This window comes from Heptranchias perlo, chromosome 15 (assembly GCF_035084215.1).
Source record: "Heptranchias perlo isolate sHepPer1 chromosome 15, sHepPer1.hap1, whole genome shotgun sequence".
Taxonomy (NCBI): domain Eukaryota; kingdom Metazoa; phylum Chordata; class Chondrichthyes; order Hexanchiformes; family Hexanchidae; genus Heptranchias; species Heptranchias perlo.
The window spans coordinates 25,291,273-25,311,076 of NC_090339.1; the positions used below are offsets into that span (position 1 = coordinate 25,291,273).

General features: G+C 40.3%; 2 protein-coding genes across 6 annotated transcripts; one reads left to right on the forward strand and one right to left on the reverse strand.

Annotated features, from left to right (window-relative positions):
• Positions 1 to 218: 218 nt before the first annotated feature.
• Positions 219 to 5,147, reverse strand: pin4 (protein (peptidylprolyl cis/trans isomerase) NIMA-interacting, 4 (parvulin)). Its single transcript, XM_067996920.1, has 4 exons — positions 5,057 to 5,147; positions 3,430 to 3,497; positions 1,638 to 1,757; positions 219 to 711 (listed from the first exon to the last, which is right to left on the reverse strand). The coding sequence occupies exons 1-4, from the start codon at positions 5,097 to 5,099 to the stop codon at positions 553 to 555; spliced, it is 390 nt and encodes a 129-aa protein (XP_067853021.1). The 5' UTR covers positions 5,100 to 5,147; the 3' UTR covers positions 219 to 552.
• A 185-nt stretch (positions 5,148 to 5,332) lies between these two features.
• Positions 5,333 to 18,971, forward strand: pla2g12a (phospholipase A2, group XIIA). Of its 5 annotated transcripts, none has more exons than XM_067996921.1 (5): positions 5,333 to 5,413; positions 8,965 to 9,533; positions 9,812 to 9,888; positions 12,141 to 12,306; positions 16,436 to 18,971. In XM_067996921.1, exons 2-5 carry the CDS (start codon positions 9,335 to 9,337, stop codon positions 16,552 to 16,554), a joined length of 561 nt encoding a protein of 186 aa, XP_067853022.1. In that variant the 5' UTR covers positions 5,333 to 5,413; positions 8,965 to 9,334; the 3' UTR covers positions 16,555 to 18,971. The 5 variants fall into 5 exon arrangements, with proteins under 5 accessions (XP_067853022.1, XP_067853026.1, XP_067853023.1 ...); XM_067996925.1 differs by having other exon boundaries at positions 12,141 to 12,316; positions 16,436 to 16,517; XM_067996922.1 differs by lacking the exon at positions 5,333 to 5,413 and adding an exon at positions 5,441 to 6,802.
• The last annotated feature ends 833 nt before the right edge of the window (positions 18,972 to 19,804 follow it).

A 19,804-nucleotide genomic window follows, 5' to 3' on the forward strand; every position in this document is an offset into this window, starting at 1 on the left:
TGTGGAGGTGGTACAACTGTCTCAGCTGGGATGAGGTAGCTCAGAACAAACCTGGAGATTAAACTGGTGGCCTCCCTACTCTGATTCCGTATCACAGAGTGATGCAGTTACCCATTGAGCCACTGGGGAAAGATTACAAATATTTAATACTTTTTCATCTCATAGAACCAAGACTGACGAATACTATAAAATATTATTTAAAGTTTATAATGCAGGAATGGAATTTAACTTCATACTGTTTATTTTGAAACATTCCATCAACAAATCAAAATTTGAAAAAGGAGCACAACTTGCAGTGGTATTTCTCTGGTTGAGAAGCGATGGTGTACCAAAGTCATTTTACAGGAGGGAAAGGATTTTTTAAAAAGGGAGTCATTCCTGAATTACTTGTGTGCTTCTTTGCAGCCAGTGAAAATGATACCGCTGGAGGCCTGAGAGTCGACTGTCCATTCTTCGTAGCAATTGGTGTGTGGCTAAGGAAAGAGGGTGAAACGGTTCCCTTTCTCACTAAAAATATGGTTTTACTGAGAATGAAATGAACATAAATATATTTTACTTTCTTCCTTCAACCATGATGATGTGATAACCAAATTTGGTTTTAACAGGGGGATCTGTGTAAATGGGTTTGTCTGTTGTGCTGTTGGACAGAGCAAAAGCAGCTTCCTGGAAGGGTCCCACCATTGAACCTCTGGTCATCCAGCCCAGATCGCCCTAAGAAGAAAAACGAACAGTCATTCTCACATTTACAATTTGTTTGAAAAGTGTCCGAAGCAAACATTGATCAGCATACTTCATCTATTTTATATACAGTTTAAAAATTGTGTTCAAGTCATACATGCAGCAAAGTTGTACAAACAGCCAGGCTGCAATCTTTAACAGCGAACTGTACTCGTTGGCATAATAGTGCACAGAAGATTAAATCATGGACTGGGCTGTAAAAATGTGGTTTGTATGGGGCTCTACAACAGGGAGCTGTTCTTGGTTTTGGATTATGTCAGCTTTCACAAGGTCTTGAATATGACAATAGAGGGCTATTGCCTTTGTTCAACCAGTTTAAGGTTCTATTATAACAGAATGACATCAGTGCATTGGGAAAAAGCAATAGCACGGTCTGCTTTGGCACATTTGCCAAGGAGAACCATAGTGGGAATATTTCAACAAACAAACCCAGTCCAGTTAAAGCTTTCTTCAGTTCTTCACAGTGACAGAGTGTGAATTTTGTTAACCTGAGCAAAAGCAGTTCAACACGGAACAAAGTGACTGCATAACTGCTGCTAAACTAATCCTAAAGCAGTTTGTAGTGAACCCACATCTGGTCCTTCAGTGGCAGTGTGAACACTGCCAACCTGGTCCATTGTAATTATGTAGTGAATCCAGATGACTATACTTCAATAAACAAATCGATGCTGCTGAAGTGGCCACAAAGCAATTCTATAGTGAATTCATATAGGTTCACTGAAATGCCAGAGTAAACACTGTCAATCTGGTCCCACACAAAGACTGCAGCCAGTTGGATTTAGCAACAAGTGAGAGTGCAGAAACATTTACAGCCTAACAATTCTACTAAGTATTAGCATTGGGAATCAGATGTATCGTGGTATCTACTTCCACATATTTTATCTACAGTCAGTACTTACTCCTTGCCTGGCTTTGTCTTCACTGTACTGGCTAGCCACTTCATTGAATTTCATGCCAGATTTCAGCTTCTCCATAGCTTCCATGGTTTTACTGTGTTTTTCACAAAGAATGTGCCTCACCTGCAACACAAGAATTCAGCATTAATGCTGCCAAATAGATGTAGCTCATCAGGATTTTTGAAACATGCTATGAATTTTTAAATAAAAAAAGATTGAACCCAGAACTTCCTTGATGGGATAGTGGATAAATACATCACTCAGTGTGGTACTGAGCTCCACAGAACAAGAAGGATGAGGTTTGAACTCCGATTTGTTCCGAGTTAGCTGATCTCCTCCCGGGCAGTAGTAAGACTAATTGTCCTCAGTGCCCCTAGGTTAAGTAGGAGAAAAATATCAGCCACAGTTCCTGTATCTGATCACTATCCTATAACCCTTAGCAGAAAGTGCATGTGTGTGGATGTTGGGTGAGAACAGGATTGGCTGGACTGTGATGCCTCTACCATTGAATAGTTAATACTTGGTGTCAGGCTCACACTTAAGAATAGCCATTTGTACATATCCTGTTCAAAGTCAATATCTTCAGGAGAGCAGAGAAGAAAATAGTTAGTAAAAACTGAACCTAATGTATTAAAGATGTAATGTTTCTTTAGAAAATGGGGCAGGGCAACAGAGGTAGCACAAAGAATTGAAGAATATTAGAGCAGATTTTGATTAGCACGATGCAGGAAAACATGTAGGAATTTTCCCCCTCTCATCTCCCATTGTGACCAAAAAGTCACATAACCATCTGCACTTCCTTGCTCCCCATGGGCAACACCTGGGCTTTGTTCAGCATCTTGTCGTAGCAGCATGGCTATTCTAATTCAATGGTATTAAAGAATTCAAATTTACAAATCCATGGCAGAGTATTTGTACTCTAATTCATTGCACTGTTAAGTATATTAATACAATCTACCCTTTCCTTCCCTCCCCCCACTTTCCCTGGCTCTGTACTTGCTTAAAAACTTTAACTCTAACATCTTCCAGTTCTGACGAGAGGTCTTCAACCTGAAAGGTTAACTCTGTTTCTTTCTCCACAGATGCTGCCTCACTTGCTGAGCTTTTCCACCATTTTCTGTTTTTATTCCTGATCCTTCAAAGTTGTTTTTGTACTAAAAAAAATTGAATCATCTAATAATTTGAATTAAGCAACATAAGTAACACAGGGAAGTGGGAATTTAGTGCTAAAAAATTCAAATGATCAGATAACTCAACAGACATTACCTCTGGCAATGCAGAAATCCATCAGTACTGCACTGGCGTATTGGTTTAGATATACACTAATGATGTGGGATAAAATAATGATTCAATTTATATAATAGCTTCCACGTCAAAGTATCTCAAAGGATTTTACAAGATACATAAATCACTTTTTAAAAGTGTTTTGTAGGCAAACAGAGGAATCATTCTGCCAGCGATGTCCCAAAAAAAGCCATGTTAATGCTTTTTAAAAGATATTGGTATTGGTTCGGTTATGTTCGCCAGATGCCAGGGCAGCTTTCTGTTCTTCTTCAAATAGTTTAATTAGATGTTCAACATTCACCTGAACCACCACGAAGATCAGATTTGGTTTTAGCGCCTCACTCAACAGACGTTACCTCTGGCAATGCAGAAATCCCTCAGTACTGCACTGGAGTATTGGTTTAGATATATGCTAAAATCCTGATGTGGTTCTTGAACCAATAACCTATGACTCGGAGGTGAGAATGTTACCAAATAGACAACTGACACTCTATAGGATCTGATCTCTTACCTTCACTGCGTTACCTCCTTTGGGTCCTTTATCTTTCTTATCTGCATCATCACCACCAGCGGCACCACCTTAAATATACAAAAATGAAATATGTTTCTTTGTCTTCAAAGCAAATGCATTAGTAACTCACAATTCAGCCATGGTGGCATGATCCAGAACTATAGCTATGTCACATTTTTGGATTTTTTTGACCATTAATGAGCTAAGCTTTGATTCCCCGAAGACTAAACAATAATAATTTGTTAGCCTGTCTTAACAATGGATAAACACTTCATACCCATTGAGTCTCTGGATCCAGGCTCTTGCCATTGAGCTTCCTATCGTATTGTGAACACGGAAATAAAAGGTTAGAGACACAGATTTAGGCAGTCAGTCAGGTCTTTAAACAGAAAGCTGTAAGGGCAACCTTTCACAAGGCTCAGAAGGAGTATGTAGGATGGTAGTTGGATGTTATTTTGTTTAGGTCAAGCAAGATGACTCGCTGATGTAGGGAAGCATAGCATGTTCATTTCTTTTGTATTATTATACGAAGACAAGTGGTACTGATTAAATTAAGTGAGTCTGATCATTACCGTTGCTCTGTATGTTCACTTGTTGTGAAATAAATCAGCTTAACAATTTGTATCTGGCCTTCAAGGGTTAAGTTATGAGGAGAGATTACACAAATTGGGGTTGTATTCTCTGGAGTTTCGAAGGTTAAGGGGTGATCTATCGAAGTTTATAACATATTAAGGGGAATGGATAGGGTGGATAGAGAGAAACTATTTCCGCTGGTTGGGGATTCTAGGAGTAGGGGGCACAGTCTAAAAGTTAGAGCCAGACCTTTCAGGAGCGAGATTAGAAAACAGTTCTACACACAAAGGGTGGTAGAAGTTTGGAACTCTCTTCCGCTCAATTGCTAAATTTAAATCTGAGGTAGATAGCTTTTTGGCAACCAAAGATATTAAGGGATATGGGCCAAAGGCAGGTATATGGAGTTAGATCACAGATCAGCTACGATCTTATCAAATGGCGGAGCAGGCATGAGGGGCTGAATGGCCTACTCCTGTTCCTATATTACAAGGTGCTTCCTGAGTCTACCTTCAAAAAGATTGGCCAGCCATGAATATCCAGTTCAGATCACAATGGAGTACCGTTGTTACAACCCTGAGTTACACGATCATATTGGTAGATATTGGAGTGGGAGTCTACTCCAGCACTTAATCATCAAACAACAGTTCCCTTGGCAATCACGTTGTCACCAATGAATAGGAAACCTAGACCAACTCATTAAAAACAGCCCTTATATTCAGCCAACAAAAGGTACTTATCATTGATCAACGTCTTCATGCACTGCTTCACTTGGTAAGTCTCTCTCCCCCTCCCCTCAATTGTATCCTATAAAAGCCTCCTTAAAAGAAAACATTTCTTCATCAATCTCCCCTCCCTTTTACTGCTCAGTGTCTCCATCTTCTTTGATGTGAGGAGCATTATATAAATACAAGTCGTTTTCTGTCAGGTGTAGGTCGATAACAACAAATAATATAACGCTTGTGTCTATCCTCTTCCATATATATTTGCACAAGGACAACGTTTAAACTTCAATCAGAATACTGATACAATTATACGATGTTTAAACCAAACACACCTTTCCCACCCTTGGCTCCCTTTGATTTCCCTTTAGGAGGCATGATGCACAAAACACTATTTCGCCCTGCGCATAGAAAGACCCAGATACCAGCCGCCTAACCAAGTGCCCACAGAAAACGAGCTGTGCAATGACGAGAGGTGTTCTTTAAATAATACCCAACAAGATTGCAATGCACAGATTTTCACCTCGTTTGATTTGTGCAGTGGGATGATTTCCTAAAAATGTTCTTTACGGTTGTAAAAACGGCCCTTGTCGTCATCAAGCAGCGCTCATTAGATGAAGGACCCGCAGTAGCAAAGCAATCCCTTGCTGGGGGTTCATTGGAAACAATTAGCTAATAATAGGAGAGGGCGAGTAAGTAACATAGTTTTAAGAAGCATAATGATAGTGAATGAATGAATGAAGGAGCGAGCAGGTTAGATAGCGGATGAAGGGTTTGGGCTCGAAATGTTAGTTGTGGGATTTCTCTTTTGGGGGGTGTATTTCCAGCAATTTCCGTTACTGTTTCAAATTTCGGAGAGTGAAAGAAAAATGAGCCAGAAAAAAAAACAAATCAGGAAAAGAAAAAGAGCAAGGGACTGCAAATGAGAGAGAAGGGAAGAAGGGTCACCAAAGAGAGGTTGGAAAGGAAGAGAAACAGTCACAGAAGGGAAGGAGGAAAGAGAGAAATTGTGTTTATATAGTGCCTTTCATATCCTCAAGATGGCCCAAAGCACTTTAACAAGCAATGGATTACCTTTGAAGTGTAATCACTCTTGTTATGTAAGCAAATACTGCAGACAGTTTGTACACAGAAAGGTCCCACAAATAGCAAATGAATGAATCAGATCATCTGTTTTTGGTGATGTTGAGGGAGGAATGTTGGCCTAGGCTGTTCCCTGCCGTTCGAGTAGTGTTATGGGATCTTCTGCGTCCACCTGATCAGGGAGATAGAGCTTTAGTTTAAGGTTTCATCTGAAAAGATGGTGCCTCTGACACTTGATGCTGCACTGAAGTGGCAACTGAGATTATGTGCTCAAGTCAGTGATAAGGTTTAAACCCACAAATTTCTCATTTGGGTGAGACTAGTACTGACTGAGCCAAGCTGATAAGAGATAGACAGAGATTGGAGGAGAGAGAGAGAGGTGGACAGGAAAGGTGAGAAAGATGGAATTGAAATGAGACAGGTAAGGAGGACAGAAAATTTGACCAAAGCAGCAGAGATAGGGACGGGGGTGATGGAGAGAGAAAATTAGGACAAAAGTGAGTTGTGAAGATAGACCATTTTTTTATGCTGAGCAATTTGACATACTTAATTAGAAGGGCATAGTTTTTTTTCATGGAACTAGTTGTAATTTTTTTTTGGAACTATTGAATTAGATTGATCTAGATTATATTTATTGTAACTGCCCTGTTCTTGCCCCATAACCTTATATCATCATCATCATCATCATCTTCAAATATTTAACCCTTTTCCCTTGTAAGAAGCTTTGTGGTGTCTGTCTCCACCACTCCCTGTTAAAAACATCCCATGGTGACTTGGGTGAGGAACTGAAACTGCTTCGCAGCTATGGAAGAAGACATGATTGACCCCACCCAGAAAACATGAGGAGGCTTGGGTGGGAATGAAATGTGAGAGTGTGTCGCAGACATCCAGGACAGGGGGCAGTATGCTTGGCGGCGGTGCCATCAGTGGTTTTGATGCGCAGGCATAGGCAGTGCTGGCCACGTCAACGCAAGGTGTGTAGTGCTCATCGACTGCAGGTAAAAATCTGGTAGGAGTGCGCTCCGTCAGAGCCACAGGAGACCGGCTCCCCAATCACGATTTATTGTGTCCGCTGTATTTTCAAGCGCAGTCGGACTTGCTCATGGCCTCGAACAGAAACTTTATATTTTAGGCCTTGAGGTATCTCGGACCTCGTTCCACAGCAACGAGGGGAGGGACTCCGTTTGTAGTGATCTTAAGGGCATCAGATCGCTAACCTGCCCTATTGAGCTCGCGTGTAATCTCAAGTTTTGGGTATTTGTAAGTGTTCCAACACACACCTGAGACCACATTCCAGTTTTCGAATCAATCCTTGCCTCATCATCATACATTATAATGTTAATTTTGGTGGGAATGTAGAAGAAGAAACTTGCATTTGTACAGCCCCTTTCATAACCTCAGGGCGTCCCGAAGAGCTTCACAGCCAATGAAGTACTTTTGAAGTGTAATGTAGGAAGTGTCTTGAAGTTGTAATGTAGGAAATGCAGTAGCTGATTTGAACACAAGCAAGGTCCCACAAAAACCAATGAGTAAGTATGAGTAGATAATCTTTTTTTAATGGTGTTGGTTGGGGGCTAAATGTTTACCAAGATATCAGGAGAACTTCCCTGCTCTTTTTCAATTGTGCCACGGGATCTTTTACATCCACCTGAGAGGGCAGATCTCAGTTTAAGAACTCATCCAAAAGAGCACTTCCCGCAGTGCAGCACTCTCTACGACAGAGTGTCAGCCTAGATTATATGCTCAAGGCATGAACCCACAACCTTCTGACTCAGAGGTGAGATTACTGCCACTGAGCCAAGGCTGACACCTTTGAAAGATTGTAAACAATTTTACAACACCAAGTTATAGTCCAACAAATTTATTTTAAATTCCACAAGCTTTCGGAGGCTTCCTCCTTCGTCAGGTGACGAAGGAGGAAGCCTCCGAAAGCTTGTGGAATTTAAAATAAATTTGTTGGACTATAACTTGGTGTTGTAAAATTGTTTACAATTGTCAACCCCAGTCCATCACTGGCATCTCCACATCACACCTTTGAAAGAAAGAGGGCAAAATAAAGATAAAGGATTTGTATTGTGTCTTTAACATACTGAAATGTCCCAAGGTGTTTCACAGTTGGATATCACTCCAAGAAGGACTAAGAGGTGCAAGTCAACAAAAACATAGATGGGTTTTACGTTGTAATTTGAAGATGGGAAGAGATGTAGTACGGCATTTGAATTTAGGTAGGGAGGTCCAGATTGTGGGGGTGAGATGACTGAAGACCCTGACACTGATAGAATAGAAGGAGGAAGGGGTAAATGAGGAACAGACCAGAGTTGGCACAATGGAGATGGAAACAGGAATGTTTATTCAATTTTTGGTTTTATTGCCTGCTTGTGTGTTTCTTGCCCTTGATCCATGGGGATAATGTAATGGCATTAGGGTAACCATTTTATGCCAACTCTATCATTAAACATGGGACAGGCTAGGATGGGGTGGAACCATAACTTGAGTTGTGGTATACTTATACTTTAATAATGAATTCTTCCACATTGTAAAATTAAGTGGAGTGAAACTGACTCCTATTTTGAAACTTGGTTTTCGGTGTCTCACTTCATAGAAATTTCTACAGTTTTAAAAAAATTGTATTGTTTAGTCCAAAACCAGATGGTTAGCAACCTTAGATAAAATTGCTGTATGTTTATTCAGAAATTATCTATGATTGCTGTAAAATTGATGTCCAGTATGTATTAGACACTATCAATAATTGTGGTACCTCAGACAGATTGTGCGCAGGTCAGTCCTTGTGTTTGGTTTCTGTCTTGAAGCAGTGTTCTGGTCAATAATCTGTTAAACTCTGCAGGGACATGTTACACAAGTTTAATCATAGCTATTGTAATGAAGAATTCAACTACGGTTTTAAATAGATTTTTAAAAAAAATCTATCTTGAGAATTGCTGTGATCTATATTGGGTTTATCCAAAATTATTATCTTTTCTAAAATGGATAAAATATTTGCCTTCCAGCTTCAAGGGCTTTAAGCTGAATCAGTTGCTTCTATTATGAACTAAGAAAGAATTTGTGGTTGCAAAGTTTAACTGAATTAAAAATAAAAATATTTTGCACAAATTTTAGTTTCATAAGCACTTAAAGAGTTGTTTTTTTCCCCCCATTCTAGTTCTACAAGAATGTGACAGATGTGACACTTCCTTCCAGCTTGGCTTGGTGTTCTCATCCATGTGACCATGTGCAGAATGACAGTGCAGAAGCAGTTGCCAGAGCAACAACAATATGCAATAAGGGACTAACCTTTGAAGAGCAGTCAAAAGTTTAATAACCGGTGAAGCCTGACCGCATCAGATTACCCTGACACTGACATAACTTGCTGAATAGTTTTTGATTTTGATTTGTGATGCCAATGAATGCCTTTGATTTGGGCTTCTCTCTCAAAAGTGCAATAATATTGTACTGTGGGGGAAAAAACACAGCAGAAAGCTGAAAACCTAAAGTGGAAAAAAAAGTGGTTCAGTGCATAGTATTGCTTGAGCATGCATTTACTGGTTTGTGTGTATGTGGGAATTATTTTGAGGAATTGTGGGTGCCACTCAGAAGACACAGACTTCAAAGATTGGCGGGGGAAGCTGAAAACAATTAGGAATGGAATTCATAAAATCGACACATATCTGAATGCAGCACTGGATTTACTAGGTGGGGAAGACGGGCTTTGCAAATACAAATGCAGTGATGGTGAGTAAAATGCTGTTCAATAAATGTGTGGAAAGTTTTGTAAAGGTAAGATGCTGACTAGCTCGGTGCTCTCTCGTTTGTCTTACAGACCGAATGTAATATTTCTTTCTCTACAACCATGAGATATAAATCATATTATCCGATCGCTTTTTGTGGGTGTAGGATAATGGAGTTATAGTCGTCAATAATGAAAGGCACAGACGTTTTGCAGTGGAAACTGATGCTGTTTTCTGTCTGGCCAGGATTTGAGTGCATCTAACTTTTCTTTTTCTTTGCAGGATCCAAGCCAGTTCCTCGATACGGTTATAAGCCTCCTCCACCCAATGGGTGTGGCTCTCCTATGTTTGGAGTTCATGTAAGGAATGCTATGTTCTGTCAAAGATTGGCATCTTGTGTCTTACCAAGTTCATTAAAACTAAGTAATATTGAAAGAAATGCTACAGTAGCTTCATTAATAAACAATATAAATTTGCTGAACAGAAAGTTCCCTTAATTATGCCCATGGCAGGCAGGAATGTTGCATAACTGAAAATTCAGTATGCTGGATACAATTTTATGTCTTTTGGGTTGAAGTTGAAAGATTGGTACAGTTATTTAATTTTACTGCAAGTCACGAATGTAATTTTCATTTGTTACCTGAGCCCCCATTCCTCAGTATTACAGGCAGTCATTAGTTATTACACATACTAAATGTGTGGAGTATTTTTTTTTGCCTGCAGTACTTGATTTAAAGAAAGGGAAATAAAATGAAATGTCTTTTACGGATGAGATAGCTGGGAGCAAAAGTAAATTAATTTGAAATTTCCAGTTTCTTTCTAGAGGTTTTAATACAAATTGCAGTGTTGTGCCAATGTCTAAGTGAACTTTAAAATGGTTTTCCTGTTCATGCTTTGACTAAATGGAAATATCAGATTTATCTCAAACCAACACATCGTCATGGTCAAAATGTTTTTACCTGCTGCTGAAATCCTTATCCAAGCTTTGTTACCTCAAGGTTTGTCTTTTTGAATACCTGCCTCCCTGGCCCCCAGCTTGGCCCACAATTCTGCCACTCGTGCTGTCCGACTTGCCCATCTCCGTGTTTCCACTTGCTCCCTGAGCGTCAAATTTTAAATTCTTATGCTCACGTTTGAACCCTTCCATGCTGCCACCCCAGCTTCATCCAGTCCTATGTCCCATTCCATGTACTGCAGTCCTCCAGTTCATGCCCTTGAGCATCCTCTAGCTCTCTGCCCCCTGCCCTCCCCCCCCCCCCCCCCCCCCCCCCATATTCTTCTCTTGGTGGCAGAACTTTTCAGTTGTCTTAGTCCTTCTCTTGGTATGCCCTAATTAAATCTGTTTGCCTGCTACTTTCCTGAACTTTAAAAGCTTTCTCAAATCTATCTTTCCATGCTTTTGGTCAACTCTCCTAATTCTTCTATCCCTGCTGGGTCCATTCTCTCCCATGTAAAGCGCCTTGGTTGTTTTATTATGTTAAAGGCGCTATATAAATGCAAGTTGTTGTAAAGCGGAAGTTCAAAGACTTGGCCATATTGTCTGAAAAAACAATGGAGAATTGGGGAAGAAGGCAACTCAGCTGGTTATAAAATGTTTTGGGTAGAGACCAGGGAGAGATTATCTACCTGAGACTTATTTTGGGTGGAGGGGGCATGGGGGTAGGAATGAAATCCTGACATGGTGTGGGGAAGAAACAAGTGAAGCAAAGTATTAAAGATAAGCCGTGAGCAAAGAACAAGATCAATTAAAAGAACACTCCAGAAAAGGATAACACAAAAATCATGTCTGGTATTTCCTTAAATAAAATATTACGGGAGATTTCCTTAATGACCTCCTGGGTAAAAGCGCCATCCTGAGCTTACAGATCAGAAGGTCCCAGATTTGATTCCAGGTCTCTCTTATTTCACCAATGGCGTTTGCATCGCGCTTCAACTTCACCAGCCTGGGGCTGCAAATGCGAACATCGATCTATTGCTCTCACTCTCGCTGGCCTCCCCCGTATTATACTTCTCGGCTCCAGGTATCCAACACAAGTAACAAAAGGTGGGAAGTCTGTCTGTTTTATTTCTTGCTGCGCAGCTAGCTCTATACCACCCAGCCTCCAACTAGATCGGTAGTTCCCACCCTCCCAGGAGGGACTCTTGGCCTCAGTCGTCTCCTCATTCCACCCAGAGTTCTTTGGTTTTGCTTTCAACCTAACTTTGTACTCGCAAAATGCTCCGGTTCTACTTCCTGGCCATGTAGACATACTGCCCACCCCAGGTGGTGCAGGGACTGAGTGGGCTTGACCAGGCCTAAGGCTGGAGCAGGAGTTGAGTGGGTGTGAGGCTCCAAAAGCAACACTAGTTAAATAAATAAAAGACTGCATCTAAATTTCCCTGTGTTATCTTATTTCACAACAGCTGCCCTGCCTGTCTGTTGCTTGTAGCCATTAGGCACTGCCTATGCTCAGCTTTTGGAGCATTATGGTACCAGAACATAACGAGGCCCAATATTCTCCAACTTTAGTGTTGACCCAAGTGCTGACTGCAGATTTTGTCATGAGATTACTACTTAGTTCTTGAAGATTTTACATCTCACATACATATTTATGTATATTTTTGTAAATAGTTGGACGTGGGAATCCCTTCCATGACGAAGTGCTGCAATCAGCATGATCGCTGTTATGATACTTGTGGTAATACTAAACAGGACTGTGATGAAGTGTTTCAGTACTGCCTGTCCGTAATTTGCAGAAATGTACAGAAAACATTAGGAATGGATGCAACTGTACAAGGTAAGTGCAGGTAAACCATTTGCTGTCCATTGTTTTCAGCTAGAACCTGCTACTGTTTTGAAATGTTGACACCGTCCATAAGGAATTACAGCCACAGTGAGCTGCAAATGCTTTGGTGCTGTATGTTGGAGCATCAACTGCACATTTATGGAATGTTTGGTCCATGTCAGTGACTTTTCCCTCTCTCCAATACTGTTGACTTCCTGACTTGAGCTGGGACTCATTTCCTACTCATACTGAACTTTATATTTACATTTCAGCGTGGGGATTGGCATCCAAGACCCAGAACAATGGTATTCCCAATTCAGCTTAATAGCAGGTTGCTGGAGACTGACCTAATTGGTATATCCAAGATAGTTATAACTAGGAAGGCCGTTTGACCCATCTTAATTCATCCATCCTGGGAGATCCTACCATTCCTCCTTTTGTACCATCCAATTGTTTATTAAATGTGTCTGTGATTTTTACCTCTGCTACTTTATCTGGAAGTCTTATTATACTCATTGATCACTGTTTGTGTGAAGAAGTTGTTCCTTATGTCAGTCCCAAAATTACCTTTCACTAATTTGAATATGTGACCCCCCTCCTTGATCAGCCTTGTGGCTTTCCTCTGCATTGATGCCAGTGCTTGAATCACTCTCTCATTTCTTGCAAACAGAACTGAATGCAGTATTCAAGGTGTGGTTTGACCAGAGCACTATGATCACAGTTGGTCTTTTCCTGCCAAGACGCCCAACATGACAGCTTTGTGCGGTTGCATGCTTCAACACAAAATAGAAAATATATTATTGGGTGGGAGATCCTTCTACCAATGTTTTTACAGTGTATCTGGGAAAAGTTCCCTAGATTGAAATCCCACCCCTCAGGCTATTGTACTTTAACATCACAAAGTTGAAACCTCTCTGTGATTTGTAGTTTAATGAACTTGTTTCATAAGTGAAAAGACCATGTAACTTAATTTCTTGGGCCTCAATGATATCTGATGCTCTCCTCGTCAGTGAAATAAGTCAGTAAGTAATTAAGAATGAATTTGCATTTATATAGCGCCTTTCACATCCTCAGGACATCCCAAAGCACTTCACAGCCAATGAAGTACTTTTTTTTAATGTATAGTCATTGTTTTAATGTAGGCAAACGTGGCAACCATTTTGCACACAGCAAGGTCCCACAAACAGCAACGCTTGAGGGATAAATGTTGGCCGAGACACCAGGAGAACTCCATTGCTCTTCTTCAAATAGTGATCTTTTAAGTCCATCTGCAAGGGCAACAGGGCCTCAGTTTTAACGTTTCATTTGAAAAACAGCACCTTTGCGACAGTGCTTCACTCCCTCAGTACTGTGCTGATGTGTCAGCCTAGATTATGTGCTCAAGTGGGACTTGAACTCACAACCTTCTGATCCAGAGGCGAGAGTGCTCCACTGAGCCAAGACTTATTATTACTGACTTGCACCTGAACTTGTGTGCTGTACACTTGCATCTCTATAATTGTTTGTATATGAAGTAAAGAATTGACATGAGAGCTTACTGCAGTTTAGATACTGCAAAATAAAATTCATGCATATGTGTAATAGTTTTAAAATAATTTAACTCTAAGAAAAATAACCCTGACGTCGCAGTACTTGTTGATGTAATGCTGTGTTAGCAAATGAGCTAATGTGTATACAGCAGGTAAGAATAGTGTTGCTGTGGATCAGGATAAAAGATAACAAAACTTTTTTTTAAAGTCCCTTAGCTTTACTGTAAGTGTTGGTGTGGGGTGAGAGTGATATCTTTTTGTGGTGTGTTCACTCTTCTCTTTATAAACTCTAAAATACACCTCAGTAACTTAAAAACATTCCCCTGGGGACAGTGGTTTGTTCCTGCAATTCCATATACTGTGTTCGTGATCTCAGTCTGATCTCTGGGATTTAGAAGGGAGTGTTTGGGTCTCCAGCAGAGTGGAGGTCGACTCTGTCCTCTGTCACTCCTGTTCTACTAATTGGTCACAGGGTGACATCAACAGAGGTCTTCTTTATGAATTCCATTCTCAGGTGGGTGCTCAGTTTACCCTCAGTGGAATTCATAGAGAGAAAATAATTTCAAATGGGTCTTAATGAGTCATTTTTGAATTATTTACACCAGGGGTGGGGATGAAGGAGGAGTTTGAAAAAGCACACTGAAGTGTATGGCTGAGTAGGGTTTGCCAAAGCCTATGTATGCTGCTTTTTATAATTGTATTGGGCTACTACAGTAGTGGTAGCAAAATTTAAATTTCCATGGCTAGGGTCCGGTTTCAGATAGAGACCAGGCTATCATGAGAGTAGTCGGTCGCTCCAGGTAGAGGACAAGTTCAAAGAGGAGTTGTCATTGATATCTGAATTAATTCAACTTTTTCAACCTCCCCATAAATTATTTACTCCTCCCGTGTGCCATTGGGGATCTGGGGTGGAGAGTGTTGCACGGAGCAGTCGTGACCAACAGGCATTTACGCCATTTCACGGACTCACAGGCCGCCTGCAATTTCTGCGGCCTGGACGAGTCCGCGTTTCATTTGTTCACTGGGTGTGGGAGGCTGCAGCCCCTGTTTGACTATTTAAGGGGGCTGCTCCTCACGTTCTGGCTGCACTTCAGTCCCACGCTCCTGATCCTTGGCTGTCCGGTGTGGAGGTGGGCGGGCATGTCGGTGGACGTTCTCGTGGGCCTGCTCCTGGGCCTGTCCAAGGTGGCTATCCACAGGTCCAGGTTAGACGTGGCCCGTGGTCGCTCGGACTGTCTGCCTCTCTTCCGCGGAATTCTCCGCACCCGGGTGGCCCTGGAGATGGAGCACGCGGTGTCTGCCGGTATGCTTGAGGCTTTCTGCAACTGGTGGGCACCGCAGGGGCTGGAGTGCATCCTGGACCAGAATAATAAAATTTTGATTTGACACTTGTTTTGGGTTTTTTGGTTTCTCCAAAAAAAACATTTTTTAAAAAACTAAAAAAAAAATTATTTACTCCGGTGGGGGTGGGGGGCATGGGTCAAGAACATCATGGGCCAGAAATCGCTCCGAGCAGCGAGGCAATGGTCACTGCCGCTCCTGCGAATTAAATTAACAAAATCACTTACTGCAGGCTCTGTGGCGTTGAATTGCTTGAATTTGAACTTTAAAAATCTGTCAGGAAGGGAAGTTATGCCCAGAGATTCAGGCTGCATTGCTCAAGCAGACTTAATTCATTTAAAGTTAGTATTCTGTATGTCATTGTAAATAAAATTTTTATTTTTAATAAAAAGCCAAAGAAATAATTGAATTAAATTGAAGAGACAGAAGGGAAAAGTAAAAAAAAATGTTTTAATTTAATTTTTTTTAAATGACCAAAAACTACTAAAATAAGGAGTAATATGAGACTCCACATTTTTAAAAGTTAATTTTTAATTGTTTGGCAATCATTAAGACTAACCACGCTATTAAAACTTAGTTTAGACCTGTATTTTTAAGCATACCTGTTTGGTGACGTAATTAGTTACTTTCCAGCTGGGAAGATAAGCAAGTTGGTGCTTTTTGAATGATTTCCCTGATTGCAATGTGCGATGGTCCTTTAATTCGAAGCTGTCATATCACCGGCGAACCACTAGTAGCGAGTTCTGGATTTCCGCGTTTCACTGCGGATGTGCAAATGCCAGAACTTGCTCCTTCAATTCGCCACTAAAAATGGAGAGCGCAGTTGAGCTCCTCCATTATTTCGGGAGCGATTTCTGGTCCCATATTTTTTGTTCCAAGTGCTTTATGGTAGCAAAGAGGGCATTGTAGTCATTTCAAAGTAAAAAGCAGAGCGTTGTTTTCATTACATTACATAATGCAGCACAATGTTTCCTGACCAAATTATATTACTGTACTGATAAATTCATTTGGAAAGCTGTGCCAGTAACCTTCCAGTGTGGCAGTTGCCCTTTTTAGAATAAAATCTAATTGTATTCTAGTTGATCCTCATATTGTCCACATGAGAACAATGAGGTGTAACTAGATAAAATTATTCAAAATCCCAATCATATAATGACAGTAGAAATTCAAAATCCACCTTACAGTTTTTTCATTTAAAAGCAAGTATTTTTAATTATCTTAGCTGTTTCTTCTAAGTAACAAACCTAACTTTATTTTTCTCTTTTATATAGCATGTGAGAATGCTGTAGAATTGCTTTTCAATGCAGTTATGCATTTGGGATGCAAACCCTATCTGGACAGTCAGCGGGGCTCATGCATGTGTGCATTTGAGGAAAAAATCGACCTCTGATGTGAAGATTGAGAAAACAAATCTTATAAATAAGAACCTTCCCTTCCCTATGGAACTGAAAATTTCCTGTTTTCTCTGGAGAACTTTTAATTATGTATAATATTCAGAAATATATATAATTTTCTAACAGATTCTGTTGTTAGAACATTGTGTGAAAATCTTCCTATGTTCTTCCTGTTAACTGTTTACATCATTTAAAATGTGTATTGCAAGCTATCTGACATGGAGTGTTTTAAGTCCCAGTGCACTATGTCATGGTGTTGCAGGTTATAGGCTTACGCTCATACATTGAATTCCATCTCCCCTTCTGGGCTGGAGCCCAGCAAAGGTGATAAAGTTCTCTTTTCTTCTTCCACCCCCAGCCCCCATGCCAAACCATGAGGGGAAAAAAATCAAAAGGTGAGTTGACTGGCCATGCTCATGCACCACCTAGTGACAGGTTACTGAATGACACTGTCACAAGACCAATTGGAAATGATGCTGGGCTGTGGTGTCCAAAGAAAAGAATTGTAGAAATTGCAAATATATTGAATTAATTTATTTTAAATGGGAATTTAAATCAAGATCAACTGAGTCTGAACCAAATGTGTTAACATTGCTTGGATCATACAAGTAGAACTGGGTTGGCAGGCCGACAACCAACATAAGTAACTTATGTTGACTTGGTATCCCAAGCATTTGATCACTAGTATTCTAACTAGGTGTGACATGAGCAGTGACAGTGGGAAGAATGGACTTTGGTGAGCAGCCCAGATCATCAAGTGAATGCTGGTGAGCATACTGCTGGAAATTAAAATGGAGAGAAAAATACATCTTAAAGGAAATGTTTTTTTGAATTTAATATGTTTACATATCTAGAGCAGGGTTACAATTAACCTGCAAACAGTTGCCATGTTCCTTGCCCCTAAATAGAAATTGCAATTTTTAGTTTCCTTGCGATAGATAGGGAAAGTTCAAATTTCCATTTCTTTGCTGCAGAATTTGTATTAAAGAAAGAACTTGCATTTATATAGCACCTTACACATTCTCAGAACATCCCAAAACATTTCACAACCAATTAATCATTTTGGAAGTGCAGTCACTTGTTACGTAGGCAAATACAGGAGCTACTTTTGCATGCAGCAGGGTTCCACAAACAGCAATGAGATAAATCACCAGTTAATCAGTTTTTAGTGTTTGAGGGATGAATGTTGGCCGGGACACCTTGCTGTTTGAAAAGAGCAATGGAATCTTTTATGCCCACATGAACTTGGTTTAGCTTCTCATCTAAAAGACAGCATCTTGGACAATGCAGCAGTTCTCAGTACTACACCGAAGTGCCAACCTAGATTATATGCACAATTCCTGGAGTTGAATTAACCTACAGTTTGCACTATTTTAATACTTTTTTCACATTTACATTTGTAACAGATTGCATGTTTTCTAATTAGGCTTTATAAATCAAATTTTGGGATAATGCACTAATGCTTTTGAATATTGAGCTCTACAGCATTTAAAGCATTGCACCCTCCTCTTGAACCATCATGGCACAGACCGACAAATGGCTTTTTCCCCCACTAGTGGTGTGTTCTCTCATCGTTTCTGTTTGAAGTTAACTGGGAGTTGCAATAGATAACCTCCATGGAAAATTAACCAGTCTTAAAACTCTTGTAACAAAATGTGCCTTGTTACTTTGATAGATGCCTCAACCTGTCATTTTCCAGTGCAATGTGAAATATCTCCTTACTAAAGTTTTCCCCCCAACACCCCCCGAGTGCTGCCTTTACAGCGGTATCAGTAATGAGATAGGTAATGACCAGAGACAGCTGGAAAGATAAGGAAACAGGCTACTAGTGCCTAAAATTCAGGGAATGGGTGCTTATGTTGGTTTACTCACTATTTTACTTGTACTTGGGTTTAAATCCAACCCAAACTGATAATGTGAAAGTCTGCTAACTGTAAGGATCCTATGTGACAGAAACATGGGCAGTCTCAACCCAGTTTCCAGTGGCATGAGTTTACAGCTCAGAACTGTCCACAATTTGACAACAATTTATACTAAACTTGCCATTTCACTCGAGCAACAAAAATGGTGTGGTAAATGGAAATCTCATACTTGTGCAGTAGAGAGTGCTCTTCTGAGTTTGCGGTTAAATCCCATTATTTGTTCTGTGTAGAGTTCATTTTACCCTCCATCTAACCTATGATATGTTTGAGCTGGGAGTGTGTGATTCTTCGGTTGCGGGGGGGGAGCACATTTGTTTTCTGAGGAGATGTTTAAAGTACATTGCTAAAGCTATAAAATGTACTAAATTTATGTTTAGATATTCAGGCTTCTATTGGTATTCTCTAATTAGAATTCTGAAATGGTAATATTTTGTAAGTCATTTCTATTTTGTGTATCAAACATTAAAATTTGTAAAGAAATGGTTCAAAAAGTTGCTTTGGTTTCTTTAATATCATGGGAGTTTTTAACAACTTTTTTATTATTCAGTTCACACTCCACTTAAGAGCAATTTCTTCCAATCCATTGCACAGATTGTTTTTCTCCACAGTGCCCCATTCCACAGGCAAGAATTTGGGAGGGGAACCTGTTCTCCAATATGAAGAACCCTGGCTGGTTTTTGTCCTCGCCGCTAGGTGAGACACACTGAGGACAGTTCTACAACTGTCCTCAATTGCCTTGACTGAGATTAGATTACTTTGTACGGTCTGGGGATAGAATCAGGAATGTTCCTGCTGTACATGCCTCAGTATTACAACATGCAATTGCACACTGCGCCATTCGGGAAACCTGTATATATCAACTTTAATGTTGAGTTTACAAATTGATGAAACGATGGCCCAGAATTTGCTGGAGCGGGGTGCCCCGTTTGTTAGTTTTTTTTCCCTCGCCCTTCAGCTCGAAAAATGCTTGTGCTGCAAATTGCTGGAAATGCAAGCTGATAACGGCGCGGTGAGGTGAAGGGACAGTTGGGATTTTGGTAAATGACGAGACAAATAGTCTATCTCTTTAGCCAATGAGATTTAAGGATAAAGAAACAGTGGAATGACGGAGAAGGAAATAGGGTGTATTAGAGTCAAATTAGGTGCAGAAAGAGAAATAAAGAGAGGAAAAGAAAGATTGGATTGAGAGGAAAAAGAGACGAGCAGTTTTAAAAAAAAAAAAAAAGATTTTTAAAACCTCTAGGAACGATTTACTGCCTGCAGGAATGTGACTCCACAGTTTCAATTGTTCCCTTTCTGAGCCAGAGAGGTTGAGTGGCATTGC

Coding starts and splice junctions, on each gene's coding strand:
- pin4 (XM_067996920.1), bottom strand. CDS start 5,099: ATGCCTCCTAAAGGGAAATCAAAGGGAGCCAAGGGTGGGAAAG. Junction 3,498..5,056: donor GGGAGCCAAGGGTGGGAAAG/GTGTGTTTGGTT, acceptor TGTATATTTAAG/GTGGTGCCGCTGGTGGTGAT. Junction 712..1,637: donor AAGACAAAGCCAGGCAAGGA/GTAAGTACTGAC, acceptor TTTTCTTCTTAG/GGCGATCTGGGCTGGATGAC.
- pla2g12a (XM_067996921.1), top strand. CDS start 9,335: ATGCATTTACTGGTTTGTGTGTATGTGGGAATTATTTTGAGGAATTGT. Junction 9,534..9,811: donor CAAATACAAATGCAGTGATG/GTGAGTAAAATG, acceptor TTTTCTTTGCAG/GATCCAAGCCAGTTCCTCGA. Junction 9,889..12,140: donor CTCCTATGTTTGGAGTTCAT/GTAAGGAATGCT, acceptor TTTTGTAAATAG/TTGGACGTGGGAATCCCTTC.